The following is a 14,992-nucleotide window of genomic DNA, read 5'->3' as shown; positions in this document are numbered from 1 at the left end:
CTCACCAAATGTGTACTTTTATTGTATTTTATTTTTTCATAAAAATGTATTGTACCCATAAATATTATTTGCTTTGGATTATTTTTTCACTTTGTCTCACTGTGGGACTTTCATTTTTTGCAAGCTGATCGTTGTATAGCATAGGGATGCTGCAGCATCCCTATGCTTTGTGGGCTATCAGCGCTGCACTGACACAAGTTAGATACTAACTTGCTTGGGCCTGGTGACCAGGATGATGTTATGACGACATTGGGTCACCAAGGCAACGATTGGGACCCTGTGCTGACAGCGCAGGGTCTCTGATCCAAAGTAAGAGGGCTGTCTTTTGGAGGTTAATGTGCCGGGAGCCGTGCGGGACCGCTCCTGGCAGCGAGTGTCGGGGTGTCAGCTGTCACCCTGAGATGGAAGTGGAGAGGAACCTGCAGATGTGTCAGGTATAATCACACACAGCTCTGCAGAGAAATCAGGAGACCAGAGAGCGGACATCACACATCACACTGGTAATGCCTCCTTTAATCTCTGGAGGCAGATTCTCATGCACATCAGTGTCCCACCTTAGCTTGGAACAGCTCATTTACATATTCCAGAAAAATCCACATTTTTCTTATAAGAAATCAGATTGCAGATAGTTATTCAGCTTCCCATGACTTGCATATCAATAGATGGATTAGAAGACTTGATCCTGACAGATGCCCTTCAAATGCATCAAAATACACGTTTTTTATGATACTTATTTTCCGTTACATTGTTTGCCAAGCAAAAACCTGAACATACGCTGTTGCTTAGTAAAACAGAAACCAATATCAGATTTCCAGGACACCAGCACTTCTAGACACACAGAGATAGATAAAGGCCCACTACTGTATTTCCCAGAAAATAAGACCAGGTCTTCTATTAATTTTTGTTCTGAAAGATGGGTTTGGGCATTATTTATTTTCAGGGCATTTATTTTTTCCATGAACAACAATCCATATTTATCCTTGAACAAAAAAAAAAAAAAAATCAACATTTCTTCAAATATAAAAATGTCATCACACCCATAACAAAAGGTCCTTCAATGGAACCTGGCAGCCGGGTTTTGCTATGTAATCTGAAGACAGCATGAGGTAGGGGGTTAAAATACAGATTTCAGCAATGCCGCTGTTATCAAGCCCCATACTTTTGTTTGCTTGCAATGGTTGTTTTACCATAAGGAGCTCATCATTGCTGGGACAAAAACTTCGGACACGTCCCCTCCTGTGATGGGCACCTCACTGTCTATGGACATTGTATATACAGAGCCTGGTGTGGACAGGGCTAGCTTCCTCAGCTCTGCTGTATTGCTAAATCTAAAATTCTGATAGTTTACTGGGTGCAGCCGTTATGATACAAAGTGATACATCGTTTGATTCAGCTGCTCTTTGCCTACATCAGGCTGCTCTCAGATGAGGTAGCTAAAACCTGCTAACAGATTCCCTTTAAGCATTCAATCTCACAATAGAAAAGCTGGGGGCTCTAGGCAATTGCCCAGTTTGTCACCATCCACACACCCCCAATGTCGGTCTTGACTGTAATTAGGGTGTACTTTTAGAGTACAGCTTTCAAGCATACTTCAAAAATTCTGTAAAATCATGCTATGGCTTGTTTTTGGAGGTCTTATTTGTGAAGAAACACGGTAGAAACTTGTATTGCATCTGTAGTTTCTAGGTAAGCAAATGCTCATGCAGATGTGTTCTCCCTACCCACCATGTATTCTATCCATACCCATTTTAGTGTTTTGGGTTGTCCACATGTCATTTTTTTTGTGTATGGATTGTACTTAAAAACAAAAAAATGGAGACGTCTTAAGAATGCATAGCATGCTGTCATCTGACTACTGTCCGTTTTTTAGTGTCTAATGGGTTGGAGAAACTTGGAATTTTTTGTCTTGTATTCAAGAATAACATAACATGGACCAAAAAAATTAGAATAAAATCCATAAAAATGGATTATGTCCAAGGCTACAATCGGACATCCGTTTTTCATGTAGATGTTGTTTCCATGTTTTTTATGGATAGAAAACTCATTAAAATCTATGGTGCTATTTTAATGTTGATCTTTTTATGCACCTCGTGTCCTATCAAAAACAGACACGTCTCTGATTTTTTTTTTTTTTTTGTCGAGCCATGGATCAAAATTACCCACACAAGTCTATGGGTCCGCGATTAACATTGTAGTGGATAGGAGAAGCTTTGTCATTTTTATTTTTTCATGGGTGAAAAATCTCTGACACAATGATGGTAAAAACTGACCCATGGACCAAACACTGATAATTGTGATGATTTACGCGTGTGAAAACTCACAGATGTTTGAATGAGGCCTAAAGGCCCCCATACGCATTAGATATCAACGAGTTCAGCCGACTGACTGTTGGGGAAGATGTCGGCTGCTGATCACTTTGTTCTCCCTGAAATAATCCACCAGTCAAAAGTGCTAGCCGGCAGCTCTCTGAGATCACAGGAGAGCTCGGCAGAACAAGCACTACTGTGTATGGGAGAGTCGGCTGTGATGGCCGTCAACTGAAAGTTCCGCCAAAGCATCGTTTGGCCAACAGCCATTCTAATGTCTATGGCAGGTTTAAGGCTGTGTGTTTGTGATTTCAGCTTAGTGTGTGTATGCTGGGAAAAATCCCCAATGTATCTGATAAGTACATCCTTAAATTTCCATTAACCGAACAAAGAATGTCCTATTGGTCTGGTAGACCTTGCTTGTTGGCTAATGGAGGGGGGAAAGGTGTGCCAATAACAAGACCCCCATTTCTATGGTGTCCATATGCCCTTATAGGCTGTAGCTCGTAATGTATCTTTAATTGCTGTAAAGTTCAATATTGAATTGGGGCAATGCTGTCATCAGTATGTTACCTAACATCCAGGAAAAAATAGCAGATATAGTGGTATTACATATTTTATATCAATATTTTGCAGATCTGTTAAACAATTGTAGTAATGAAAAACAAATGGAGGTCAATGGGATTAAATCTTTCTTATTCTCTTCCAAATTACCAAAAACCAATAGTTAAATAATAGCAGAACTTTTCCATTGCTTGAAATCTGGTGAAACAATCAGATAAAGCACAAACTAGTTTTATTTACATATGATCTGTATAAAGACAATATGACATCCGTAAAGCAAACAGTAATGGAAATGTTCCAAGTAGTAAAACCATGCGGCGCACACAGGATACAAAAGGTTCAAGTTTGCTTGTCTTTTATAATCTGTAAACAAGTGTTAACATTTAATGAAAAAAAAAAATCTTGAATGGACGTCCCTGCTAATGTCACAAGAATTTCCAAACCCATATAATCTTTACTAAATATGATTCATAGTGATTGTAACCATTTAAAAAAAAAAAAAATTTGCCAGGAATAGCTAAGAACTAAACCTGAAAGACAAAAAGTAACCCATAGTAGGTCCCAATCAAATGTCACCACCACAGCCGTAGCTCAGCCAGTAGATGGCCTCTGGTGACCATCTAAATTGTTTATGTGGCTCACATATTTCTTACTCGGAAGCAGACATCCGTTTTATACTGCCCAAATCTCAGCCCATGTAAAATCCTGACCCTGCAGAGTTTAAACGGGAAAAAAGAGGGGGAATTATATTAAACAATTTAAAACACTTTCAGCAGTAATTTTTTTTTTTTTTTTTAAATGTATGACTTTACCCATATTCAGTCCGGAAAATTTGCTATAAATTATGTAAAAAGGTGGCAAAAATTAAATTTCTCAATACACAAGGCTGTGTCAAATTTCTAATAAAGTTTGCACCTCTTAATAAATTTGGCACATTTAACTCCAACGAACCGGAGTTGAAGGATTGGTAAATTTACCCCATGTTTTATAAAAGCAGCAGGGTTGATGGACCGGACTCTCCCTATACACAAAAATGGACAAACCTGGCGGAGAAGCCGAGCATGGACAAGCCGAGGGGAGTCACTGGCTGCACACGGTCTGGGCAGAATAAAACGGAGGTTTTAGCTCTCATTAGTCTTGTTTCTGTCTTCTGTTCTAATGTAATAAGCGGCCCTGTTGTTAACCATGCCAGTCTAACCAAGTCACCACATGTATCAGTTCAGCAGGGAACTCGCCATGATACTATCTTCTACCTGCACTGTGTAGTAAATATCAGCTGTTATCAGGTCCTGCCGATTTTAGATACTTTACTATGTTATGACTTGGGCTATGTTCACATGTCCAGTAATGATCCGTTAGAAGGGACCCAGCAGAAATCCATTAGGAAAAAAGGTATCCACTATTCAGTAACTGATCTCTGCTGGAACGTTTTTCTTTTAACATTGGAGTCAATGGGCAACAGATCCGTTAATGTGGCATCTGCTGTCACCTATCTCTAGCCGATCCGGCAAGAAAGTGTTTTCTTGCTGAATCTGTTACAAATAGAAGACAATGGATGCCACATTAATGGATCTGTTGCCCATTGACTCCAATGTTAAAAAACGGTTCCGGCACAGATCAGTTAGTGAATAACGGGCTAAAAAGTTGTCAGCATAACTTTTTTCCTAACTGATTTCTGCTGGATCCGTTCTAAAGGATCATTACTGGACATGTGAACATAACTGTATGAGCAGCATTGCAAGAAAAAGTGGTCATCCAGAATTTATCTGACCTGGCAGAAAGCAGAGTGCCCACAAACCCCTGAATGTCTCCGGAGTAAGAAGAGGCTGCCTGCCAAGAGGTAAAGCAGCAGCGATGCTGCTCGACATTATAATGCACGGTATGGGGAAGAAAACGTACGGTAATTAAGGGTCTGTTAAGAATCACAGAGCATTTTTGTTCTTATGAATTAGCACTTCTGGACAATGAGTTAAGATTATTAATTTGCTACATGTAGAGAATTATTAATAGGCCTGGTCTATTCATAACCTATCCTGTAAAAAAATCTGTAAAAACAAGCAACATATAAAACAGGAATAAAATAAAAAATAATTACATCTGTGCATTTTATAATCATGAATCCAATTGCTACACTCCATTTATTTACAAGGTAGATTTACACCAAGTCACCCACTTGAAGTATTCATCTGTACTGTAAGTGGGGAAATGCAATGATGTCAGAACAGATGAATCTGCTACAATTATATGATGGGGACATACAACAAAGTAGATAAAACCAAGTGAGAATTACAGTTTACCAGTGTAAAAAAAAATAAATCAGGATAATTTATTATCTGCATGATTTACAGAAAAATAACTTGTTAAAACCCTGCCATCTAAATGCTGGTTAAAAAATACCCCCTCCCCCACATTGGTACCACCTGCCAACCCCCCCCTAGACTACAGTATGCGGCAATAAGAAAATAGATGAACTGCAGAATTTTTTAATATATTTTGTAAAAATCTTTAAACTTGTGCAAATTATTCCACCATTAGTGGTCCTCGAGTTTCACTGTACATTCACTCCTTAGGTCCTTAGCAATGTGCAGACAAGCCCTCCCCACCATTTATGAATGTGTATATAATGTAGTCATCATCTCAGCAAAGCAAATAGTTCTGTTCACACTGGTATTTGGATGTGTGCAGTTTATCACCAGTTGGGAATTTGTTCTGAAGCTGATCACACACATGAAAGAGCAGATACAAAATATTAATTAAGATGTCCAACAGCTCCTAACATGCGAGTTTGCCCACGCTGATAGAGCATGTTAGTTGAATGGGCTGTCATCAAATGTCGGTGGACGGTCTAGCCTGACTGTTAATAGGACCTGAAAAAAATCTGATGTCTGTGGGTAACTTTGATATTTGCTCATTATGCGAAGTGTTCACCTGTGATTGACCACCAAATAGTGATTTGCTAGGAATGTGGTTTATACCTAATGAACGCTATTGGAATGCTTCTCGATGAAGACCACCAAATACATTGAGGTATCGCTTGCATTCATGTATCAGAATAAAACCATGTGCTCTTGTCTTTGGAGAGATGATTTCTAATATTTTAAAGAAGATCTTTCATGTTCAAAATAAACCAAAAAACGAATCATTTCTATCAATCCTGTAAGTTCTCATGTGGCGTATTTCACATGCCATAGGTCTGGTTCAAAGGAAAAAAAAAAGAACGTTTCTCCCATTGAGAACAATCTAATAATAATCTTGTAATGATAACACCTTTTAATAACAAAAATAAAATGTGTTACAAAGCAAACGTTCAAGACTACTTAGGTCTCTTCATCGGGAATGATATAACAAAGTATCTGAAGAAACACAAATATATACACAATTGTCATGTCTCTGCTCTTTCTGTGCTTATATTTCAGTTTCTTCAGATACTTTGTTATACTATGCCTGATGAACACACCTAAGTAGTCTCGAAAGCTTGCTCTGTAACATCACTTATGTTATTTTTGTTAGCCAATAAAAGGTATCATAACTACAAGACTATTACTTTGTTTCTCCCACTGAGAACAATCAATCATAGGTCTGGTTCACATTGTGTTTTCCACAAATAATGGGATTCAGACGTGCCCTGATGGAGCTATTATCTTCCGTAAGTCAAAGAGAATCCAAAATATTCAGTAAGAAAATTCACGGAGGCCTGGATGCTTTTCTTGATGAATAGAATATTACAGATTATGGGTACTAGATTCTGGGATGGGACATTGATCCTGTGAACTAATCTGATGTGGAGTCAGGAAGGAATTCTTCTCCTCATATGGACCAATTAGCCTCATGGGGATTTTGCCTTCCTCTGTTAGGTTATATAGGTTGGACTTAGGTCTACTTTCAACCTTAGAAACTATGAAACTTTGGATTCAGTTTGACCTCCTTTGTGGTGTTACCTGTCTTTTTGGGAAGACACAATAGCATACGATAGATGAAAGCCCCTGATAAATTCAGGAATGGGCAGACAAATGCAGTGTAAATCTGCACTTAAAAGGTCATTCCCATCTTCATAGATGGATATTGTTGGACACTGCTTGGAAAAACATGTCGTTTTGCAATTTACTGCTCACTAAAACTTGCAGCAGTTCTTTAGGTATTAACACTTTTCTTTATAGCCTGTTGTCAAGGAGACCAACCAACAATGCTGTATATCCTATAAGCACTGCTACTGGCCAGCATCAAAACAGCTCAAGCTCAATAGAAAAGAGCTTGTAAGCACTGAACATGTTCTGCAGTCTAGCAGTGGTGGTCGATCTCCAAGGAAATCTTGGAAAGCTGTAAACAAAAGAAAAGTGTTAATATCTCAAGAACGGCAGAAATGTTTAATAAACAGTAAATGGTAAAATTGCTTGTATTTTCAAGTACCGTCGAAAAAGATCCATTTATGAAGATGGAAAACCCCTTTCAAATCCTTGTTTTCCCTGACATCTGAGGATTAGAAAATAACTGAAGATCCTCCTTTTGGTGAGTTAGGAGGCTTCTACCTATTTAGTGAGATCCTGTTGACAAGAAAAGGAGACCTGCCGGCTGTTAGAAGAAGACGACACGTTTCCCTAGCAAGATATATTACAAAGTTTCATAAATTCTACTTGTTAATATAACAATAGGTATGGTTTGGGTTCAACAGAACTTCAAGACGTATCTACTATGGTCTAGGATTCACAGCTTTCGTGTGGTCCAATTCAATATTCATGCCTAAAAACATAATTATGTAATACTAAATGATATAAAAGAAAACGGCTAATGATACAGTTCACAGAGTGTAAAACATTACACCTACCTGTAACTTTTCAGGAGAACTGACTTGTGGACCATGAAATTAGTTATAACCTAGCAAATATGACGAAGTCACAGACATTCATATGGGAGAAGGGAACTGACTGATGTATGACGTAACGCTTTACAGTGTGCTACAAAGTCAGTGATCACATATATGCCCAGGTTAAGGTGCCAAGCAAGGCATACCCCCTGCTGCCAATCACGTGGGTGGATGCGGCATGCAGCTTAGTAGATCTATTGGACTTGAACCGCTTGAATGTGCATAGTGCTACTCCTAAGCTTGGATACTGCTGTCTGGCAAGTGAATAGAAGAAGAAATACATGTCTGTATATTGGTAACAGCTGACATTACCTTTACAAGCAGTAGTAACCACGGTGTAAATATAGAAAACAATCATTCTAGTTGCCAGCATAATGTACAATGATGGGACAGAGGCAATTCCTCGCCATGTCCAAGCCCTAATGGGAGCAGAGTGCATATATGACTATTGCTGATCAGCCAGGTTGTATGATGGTGGAGTCTATGGAAAGCTGAGTATGAATAATGACAATCCAGATCATAGCCATTGAAGAGTATTGCTTACTCTTGCCACAATGGAAAGAAGGCAGTAATGAAAAAGTGCATCGATATCGAGTTCTGGTTTGTTTGGTTTTTTTGTGTTTTTTTTTACCTGCTGGCAAATACATTTGAGTAGTTAGCAAATTTCCAAAAGACAAATTCATTAAAACATTCAGCATATATTTAACAACATATATTAGTAGGCAACAAAATACTTCTGTATGGATCAGGACGATCGTTCTATCACTTGCATTGTCTATAACGGGCAGGTAAACCACAGCTTGACCTCGGCGTATGAACAAGTGCCAGCATGCTCCGCTTGCCTGGTCATTCGGCCGGAAAGCTACAGCTGGCGCACCCCTGTACTCTATATACTCAAAACCTAGTAAAAATGCTAAACCCTCTGCGATTGCCATAGAACAATTCAACATCACCTCCATATTTACCACGAGCGGATCTGAATGTTGATAATTGTTATATTAATATTTACATATTTAAAATATAGGCAGAATATTTTACATTTAAGACCTATCTAAATGAAAAATCTAAGTTCTACACAGTTTTGTTTTTTTTTCTAAGTTGAACGCCCCACCTTAGTGGCATCCAGGCTCCGCAGACTGGGGCGCTGGTGCACTGTAACAGGGCACTCATGGCACCATTATCAAGAAGCAATTTTACTACCTAATTTTAATTTATTAAGACAATACAACGCTACTGCTGCAAATATGAAGGATTTAAAAAAATAAATCCTTTCAATATTAAATAAATCTCCACTGAAGAACTAGGTAAGCGTACATGCAGAGTGCCCAGTATGCGCTGGCACCACAGATGCTGTACCCCCACCAACCGTTCTGTAGCTAAAATACATTAACGTCCAGTGACTTGCTTTTTAATACTACCGTAGCACAGTGTTCCCTTTCATAAAATAATGCAGACAGACCATGATCTACTAGAGGTTATGCTAAAAGATAACACACGTTTTAAACTATTATCAAGCATTGGAATTTTTTACGTGAAATTTTGACAAAAATAATAACCCGGTGGCATGTCTTGAATGGTCAAGTTACAGTCTATTGTCTTTACATGTTGTACGCAACATAGATTGGATCTAAATGATCCGCTAAGAAACTGTCCCGTAGATGCATCCTCTGTTTTTCCCCTCGAGAGTTGATAGGGATGACTCCGGGATCCACCACCACCACCACTCCCACGATCAAGTAATGTTCTTCCAGCACAACGTTGGTCACAAGAGGAACCAGGTCCAGAGCTTCTTGTTCAGAGCCACAAAGCTCAACCACCACCACCAACAGGTTGGTCCATGTGAACACAGCACTGTTTTCAAAGAAAGGAACACCAAAGAAGAAAATGTTTTACCCATATAAAAGTGACACTGGAAAATTGTAAGCACCTTTGACAAATGTTTTTTTTTATCTATATTTACTGTATTTTTCAGACTATAGGACGCACTATAAAACAACAACGGACCTCAGTTTTAGATATTAGCAAATAGATAAAATATTTCCTAATCATTGAAACTTCCTTGGTGGTGTAAATAAGTAGAGGAGCCAATAACATCAGGGGGCAATAAGGTGCTCTAGGGAGCTCTATAGGGTAAGTGTTAGCCAGGTTAACAGTCAGATCCCATTAGTGGTTATCTGCAGCATTTACATTATACACACAACTCTGCTGCACTAACAGTACATACACACAACTCTGCTGCACTAACAGTACATACATACAACTCTGCTGTACTAACAGTACATACACACAACTCTGCTGCACTAACAGTACATACACACAACTCTGCTGCACTAACAGTACATACATACAACTCTGCTGCACTAACAGTACATACACACCACTCTGCTGCACTAACAGTACATACACACCACTCTGCTGCACTAACAGTACATACACACAACTCTGCTGCACTAACAGTACATACACACAACTCTGCTGTACTAACAGTACATACACACAACTCTGCTGCACTAACAGTACATACACACAACTCTGCTGCACTAACAGTACATACACACAACTCTGCTGCACTAACAGTACATACACACAACTCTGCTGCACTAACAGTACATACATACAACTCTGCTGTACTAACAGTACATACACACAACTCTGCTGCACTAACAGTACATACACACAACTCTGCTGCACTAACAGTACATACACACAACTCTGCTGTACTAACAGTACAGACACACAACTCTGCTGTACTAACAGTACATACATACAACTCTGCTGTACTAACAGTACATACACACAACTCTGCTGCACTAACAGTACATACATACAACTCTGCTGCACTAACAGTACATACACACAACTCTGCTGCACTAACAGTACATACACACAACTCTGCTGCACTAACAGTACATACATACAACTCTGCTGCACTAACAGTACATACACACCACTCTGCTGCACTAACAGTACATACACACCACTCTGCTGCACTAACAGTACATACACACAACTCTGCTGCACTAACAGTACATACACACAACTCTGCTGCACTAACAGTACATACACACAACTCTGCTGCACTAACAGTACATACACACAACTCTGCTGCACTGACAGTACATACACACAACTCTGCTGCACTGACAGTACAGACACACAACTCTGCTGCACTGACAGTACAGACACACAACTCTGCTGCACTGACAGTACAGACACACAACTCTGCTGCACTGACAGTACAGACACACAACTCTGCTGCACTGACAGTACAGACACACAACTCTGCTGCACTGACAGTACAGACACACAACTCTGCTGCACTGACAGTACAGACACACAACTCTGCTGCACTGACAGTACAGACACACAACTCTGCTGTACTGACAGTACATACATACAACTCTGCTGTACTAACAGTACATACACACAACTCTGCTGTACTAACAGTACATACACACAACTCTGCTGCACTGACAGTACATACATACAACTCTGCTGTACTAACAGTACATACACACAACTCTGCTGTACTAATAGTACATACACACAACTCTGCTGCACTAACAGTACATACACACAACTCTGCTGCACTAACAGTACATACACACAACTCTGCTGCACTAACAGTACATACATACAACTCTGCTGCACTAACAGTACATACACACAACTCTGCTGTACTAACAGTACATACATACAACTCTGCTGTATTAACAGTACATACACACAACTCTGCTGCACTAACAGTACATACACACAACTCTGCTGCACTAACAGTACATAGACACAACTCTGCTGCACTAACAGTACATACACACAACTCTGCTGCACTAACAGTACATACACACAACTCTGCTGCACTAACAGTACATAGACACAACTCTGCTGCACTAACAGTACATACACACAGCTGCAGCACAGGGCACTGCGGCATACACAGTAAATACACGCACAGCACTTCTGCAGGGATCCTATACTGATTTTAATAAGTAGTTTAGTGCCAGGTATAACGTTTTCTTATTCCTCAAACTTTCCTCAAGACATCATTGATATCCTACAAGGCCCTTAAGCTCCAGTGTTCAGTGGTGTGCCATTTCAGGACCTGCAGCATATTGAGGACTGCGCAGGTCCCCTTCAGCTTAAGTGATGTGTAGGTTCTGCTTCCTCTTCTGCCCTGCATAGATCAGATAGATCTGTGTCGGGCAGGAGGAGAGAGAACTGTGCAGCTGGATAGCTCTCTCAGTGATCAAGAAGAACGTTATAGGAGCACTCCACTCCATCCGCAGAGAAAGCTGCCTCCTGAATACAAGACACACTTTTTAGCAAGATTTCTTTTTGCCCTATACTCAGGAAAATCCAGTAATTTACATATACTTTGCAACAAAATTGCTTTACGTATCTGATCCTAAACCTAAGTGGTAAGAGCATATTTTTATTTTGCAGAGCTGCATTTAGTGTTCTGTTTTCTGCCTGAAATTTCTGACACCCCCTGCTTGTTCAGAGACTGCAGAAAGCTTGCTATGGAGTTTTGGGAAGTACAGGCTTTACACCAATTACTGTGCAGTAATCTGATGCAGTAAAAAACTAAAGAACATTGCTTATAAATATCAGCACATTAATGAGGGTGCATAGGTGTATGCGTGACTGACTAAATGGATGGTCAAATACAGCTCTGTAGTATATAAGGCAAGTCAGGATATATAGATCTGACATTTGCACAGTTAGTCTTTATGAAGATTATATCTACTTTCTTTTCACTTATAACCACGTCCCCATACCTACACACGTGTATTAATCCATGTGTCATACGTACCACTCAGCAATGCTCCGGTGTGTGCGCGACACTGAGGTTTCGATGTCTATGGGATGGTAGCGCAGTCCCCTCAGCTCCAGTGTTTCATCCAGTGCTCCAACAACGAATAAGGCATCATGCCGTTCTAAAGACGGAAACAACCGAGTAAAATATATATATTGTGTGAGAAAAAAGCCAAACTAGATCACATGAAGCATTTCCAGGACGTGATCTTCAGTGTCATCACAACAGCGGGGATGGGAGTCCAGAGACTAAGTGGAATTATCCAATCAGTGAGATTTTAGATTTGGGACCACATTACAAACCTAGAGATCAGAGCATTTTGTCCTCCCTTATTAAATATAAGTTAGTCCCAAAAGACCCTTTTAAAGTGAAATGTACAATTACATGGATACATCTCTAGACGATTTCTGTACCTCCACTTGCATCTGTCAGTTCTGTTCTACGAACAAAGCCGAGGTATCCAGTTCTTGCCCAAAGGGTCTGAGTGTCCCCAAAGCTGAGTTTGGTGTTAAAGTGATCAGCCTGCAGACTTTCACTGTCATATATAGTGTAGTATCCACTGGCTGTGTGCGGACTGTTCACCCATATCTATAGCAAAAGAAGGAGCCAATTAATAGCTGGAAAAACCACACTGTAGTCATATCAGAACGGGTGGCCTGGAATGGAGCAAAGCAATAACTGAGGACACCGCAGCATCTGTCACCACATTTGACCGATCTTAACTATTAATATGGGCATACAGGTTATAGACTGCTGAGGAAAGTATCTGTACTCCCCTTCATGTATAATAATCTCTGGAGGCAGAGTTATCTTCCAGGCAGTGTCCTCCCCAGACCCTGGAAGAGGTCATTTATATAAAGTGATAAAAGATGATTTATTCACAGGACATCTAAGTTTACTTAGGTCAAATGTGGCGGCAGATTCTCTTTAAAGTCCATAATGACCTATTTAGACAGGTCGATTATCAGGGAATATCGGCACGTGTAAACAGGTCAGCAATCTGCTGGTAAATGAGCAAAACACTACTTTGTCCAGTGCTTAAAGGGAACCAGACAGCGCATTCATCATGCCTGAACCACGGGCAGCAAAAAATCAGACGCTGGTTTCATCATTTTAGTCAAGTATGTTTTACTACAAAACGTTTCATTTCAGAGAAGACATATTTAAATGGCAATCAGGGGCCAAGCGGCTCAGGTGACGAGTCCAAGAGGCCAACTTCTGGTGGCTTCTACCCTTATTGCTCCTCTTGAGTGACAGGTCTCTCCCTTTGTGTGTGCATACGGAGAGACCTGTCACTAAAGTGGGCAAGGAGACGTCACTAAGGACCGGCCTCTTGTAGTGGTCATTAGCCAGCTTTTAAATATAGGTTTTCTCTGAAACAGTACAACGTTTCAGAATAGAACCTACCTGGCTGGAATGATGGAGCTGGACTCTGATTCATACTGTCTGTGGATTGGGCAGCATGAATCACATGTCAGGTAATTTTAAAAATCAGCAGCAGCAGTTCGCCCAAATCAAAGAGGAGATGTGCAGCAAAATAACATGATGTTCTATGCACACAGAAAGATCATATTAACAATCGTTCTGTGCACATAGAGCGTTCGTCATCTGTGCAAATATGTCAGTACGGACCGGCCGCCATTTAATCACCTGGATCAATCCGTCTAAAGGGTCCATAACACACAGATGCTAATCAGTAAAATACCTGGTTAAAGAATAAGGAGCCAAGCAAACCCAGTGCCAGGTTATGGTTTCTTGTGACCTGCCATGTTTGATCAGCTGGAGAAATGCATTAAAGTGATGGCTACATTTACACTCAGGATTAGTCCGTCAGCCAAAATACACGACTACTGCTTCACATAGGAAGGCAACGTATTAATTATGAAATACCATTTAAAGTAATAGAAAATAAATAATTCCCGAATCCCCAGAGATTAGACAAATGTCGTCTATTTTACAACGAGCACCTACCTCACCAAGATGGGAATCTCCCAGGGGTCCTTTGGTCTCTGGATTAACAATAATGACTGTGACTCCAGGTAAAATCTAAAACAAAGATGGGAACGGCATAAACGTCTAATGTAACAGATGCTGAAGTAATACAGAAAGGTAAAAGTAGTAAAGGCAGATAAACACCAGGAGGCCCATACATACACGTCAGCTGGACGTCTGCTCCAAGATCTTCCAATTTTTTCATAAAATAAATATTTTGCATTATACGCTGACTGTTTGCCCATCTAGTTTCAGATTAAACCCTTTCCCTACGCTCTTATGTTGACCATACACACTACATATATGAACCCGCCAGATATCATAGGACCGATCAGCCAAGTAAAGTGTATCGGGGCATCCCAATCCTCCTCCGACAACACGTCAACAAAGACCAGGATTGGGCTACTGGATCTAATCTGCCCCATCCTTTTGTTCTTGAGAAGATGAGCGCCA

The 14,992-nt window shown here is 40.1% G+C and overlaps 1 protein-coding gene across 1 annotated transcript in view; it reads right to left on the bottom strand.

Moving 5' to 3' along the window:
• Window positions 1-1,358: 1,358 nt before the first annotated feature.
• Window positions 1,359-14,992, bottom strand: part of DIP2B (disco interacting protein 2 homolog B) — a 191,547-nt gene continuing 177,913 nt past the window's right edge. Inside the window, exons 34-37 of the mRNA XM_073669027.1 lie at window positions 14,519-14,593; window positions 12,961-13,135; window positions 12,545-12,668; window positions 1,359-9,582 (exon numbers count right to left, since the gene is read on the bottom strand). Coding sequence (XP_073525128.1) covers window positions 9,330-9,582; window positions 12,545-12,668; window positions 12,961-13,135; window positions 14,519-14,593 — 627 coding nt within the window. The 3' untranslated portion in view covers window positions 1,359-9,329. The remainder of the gene's footprint in view (window positions 9,583-12,544; window positions 12,669-12,960; window positions 13,136-14,518; window positions 14,594-14,992) is intronic.

The sequence above is a fragment of the Phyllobates terribilis genome, unplaced genomic scaffold (assembly GCF_046119375.1).
Source record: "Phyllobates terribilis strain yellow unplaced genomic scaffold, ASM4611937v1 Scaffold_2__4_contigs__length_985480577, whole genome shotgun sequence".
NCBI lineage: Eukaryota > Metazoa > Chordata > Amphibia > Anura > Dendrobatidae > Phyllobates > Phyllobates terribilis.
The sequence above is the reverse complement of the archived record's forward strand: the minus strand, read 5'-3'. Positions and strand labels throughout refer to the sequence as shown.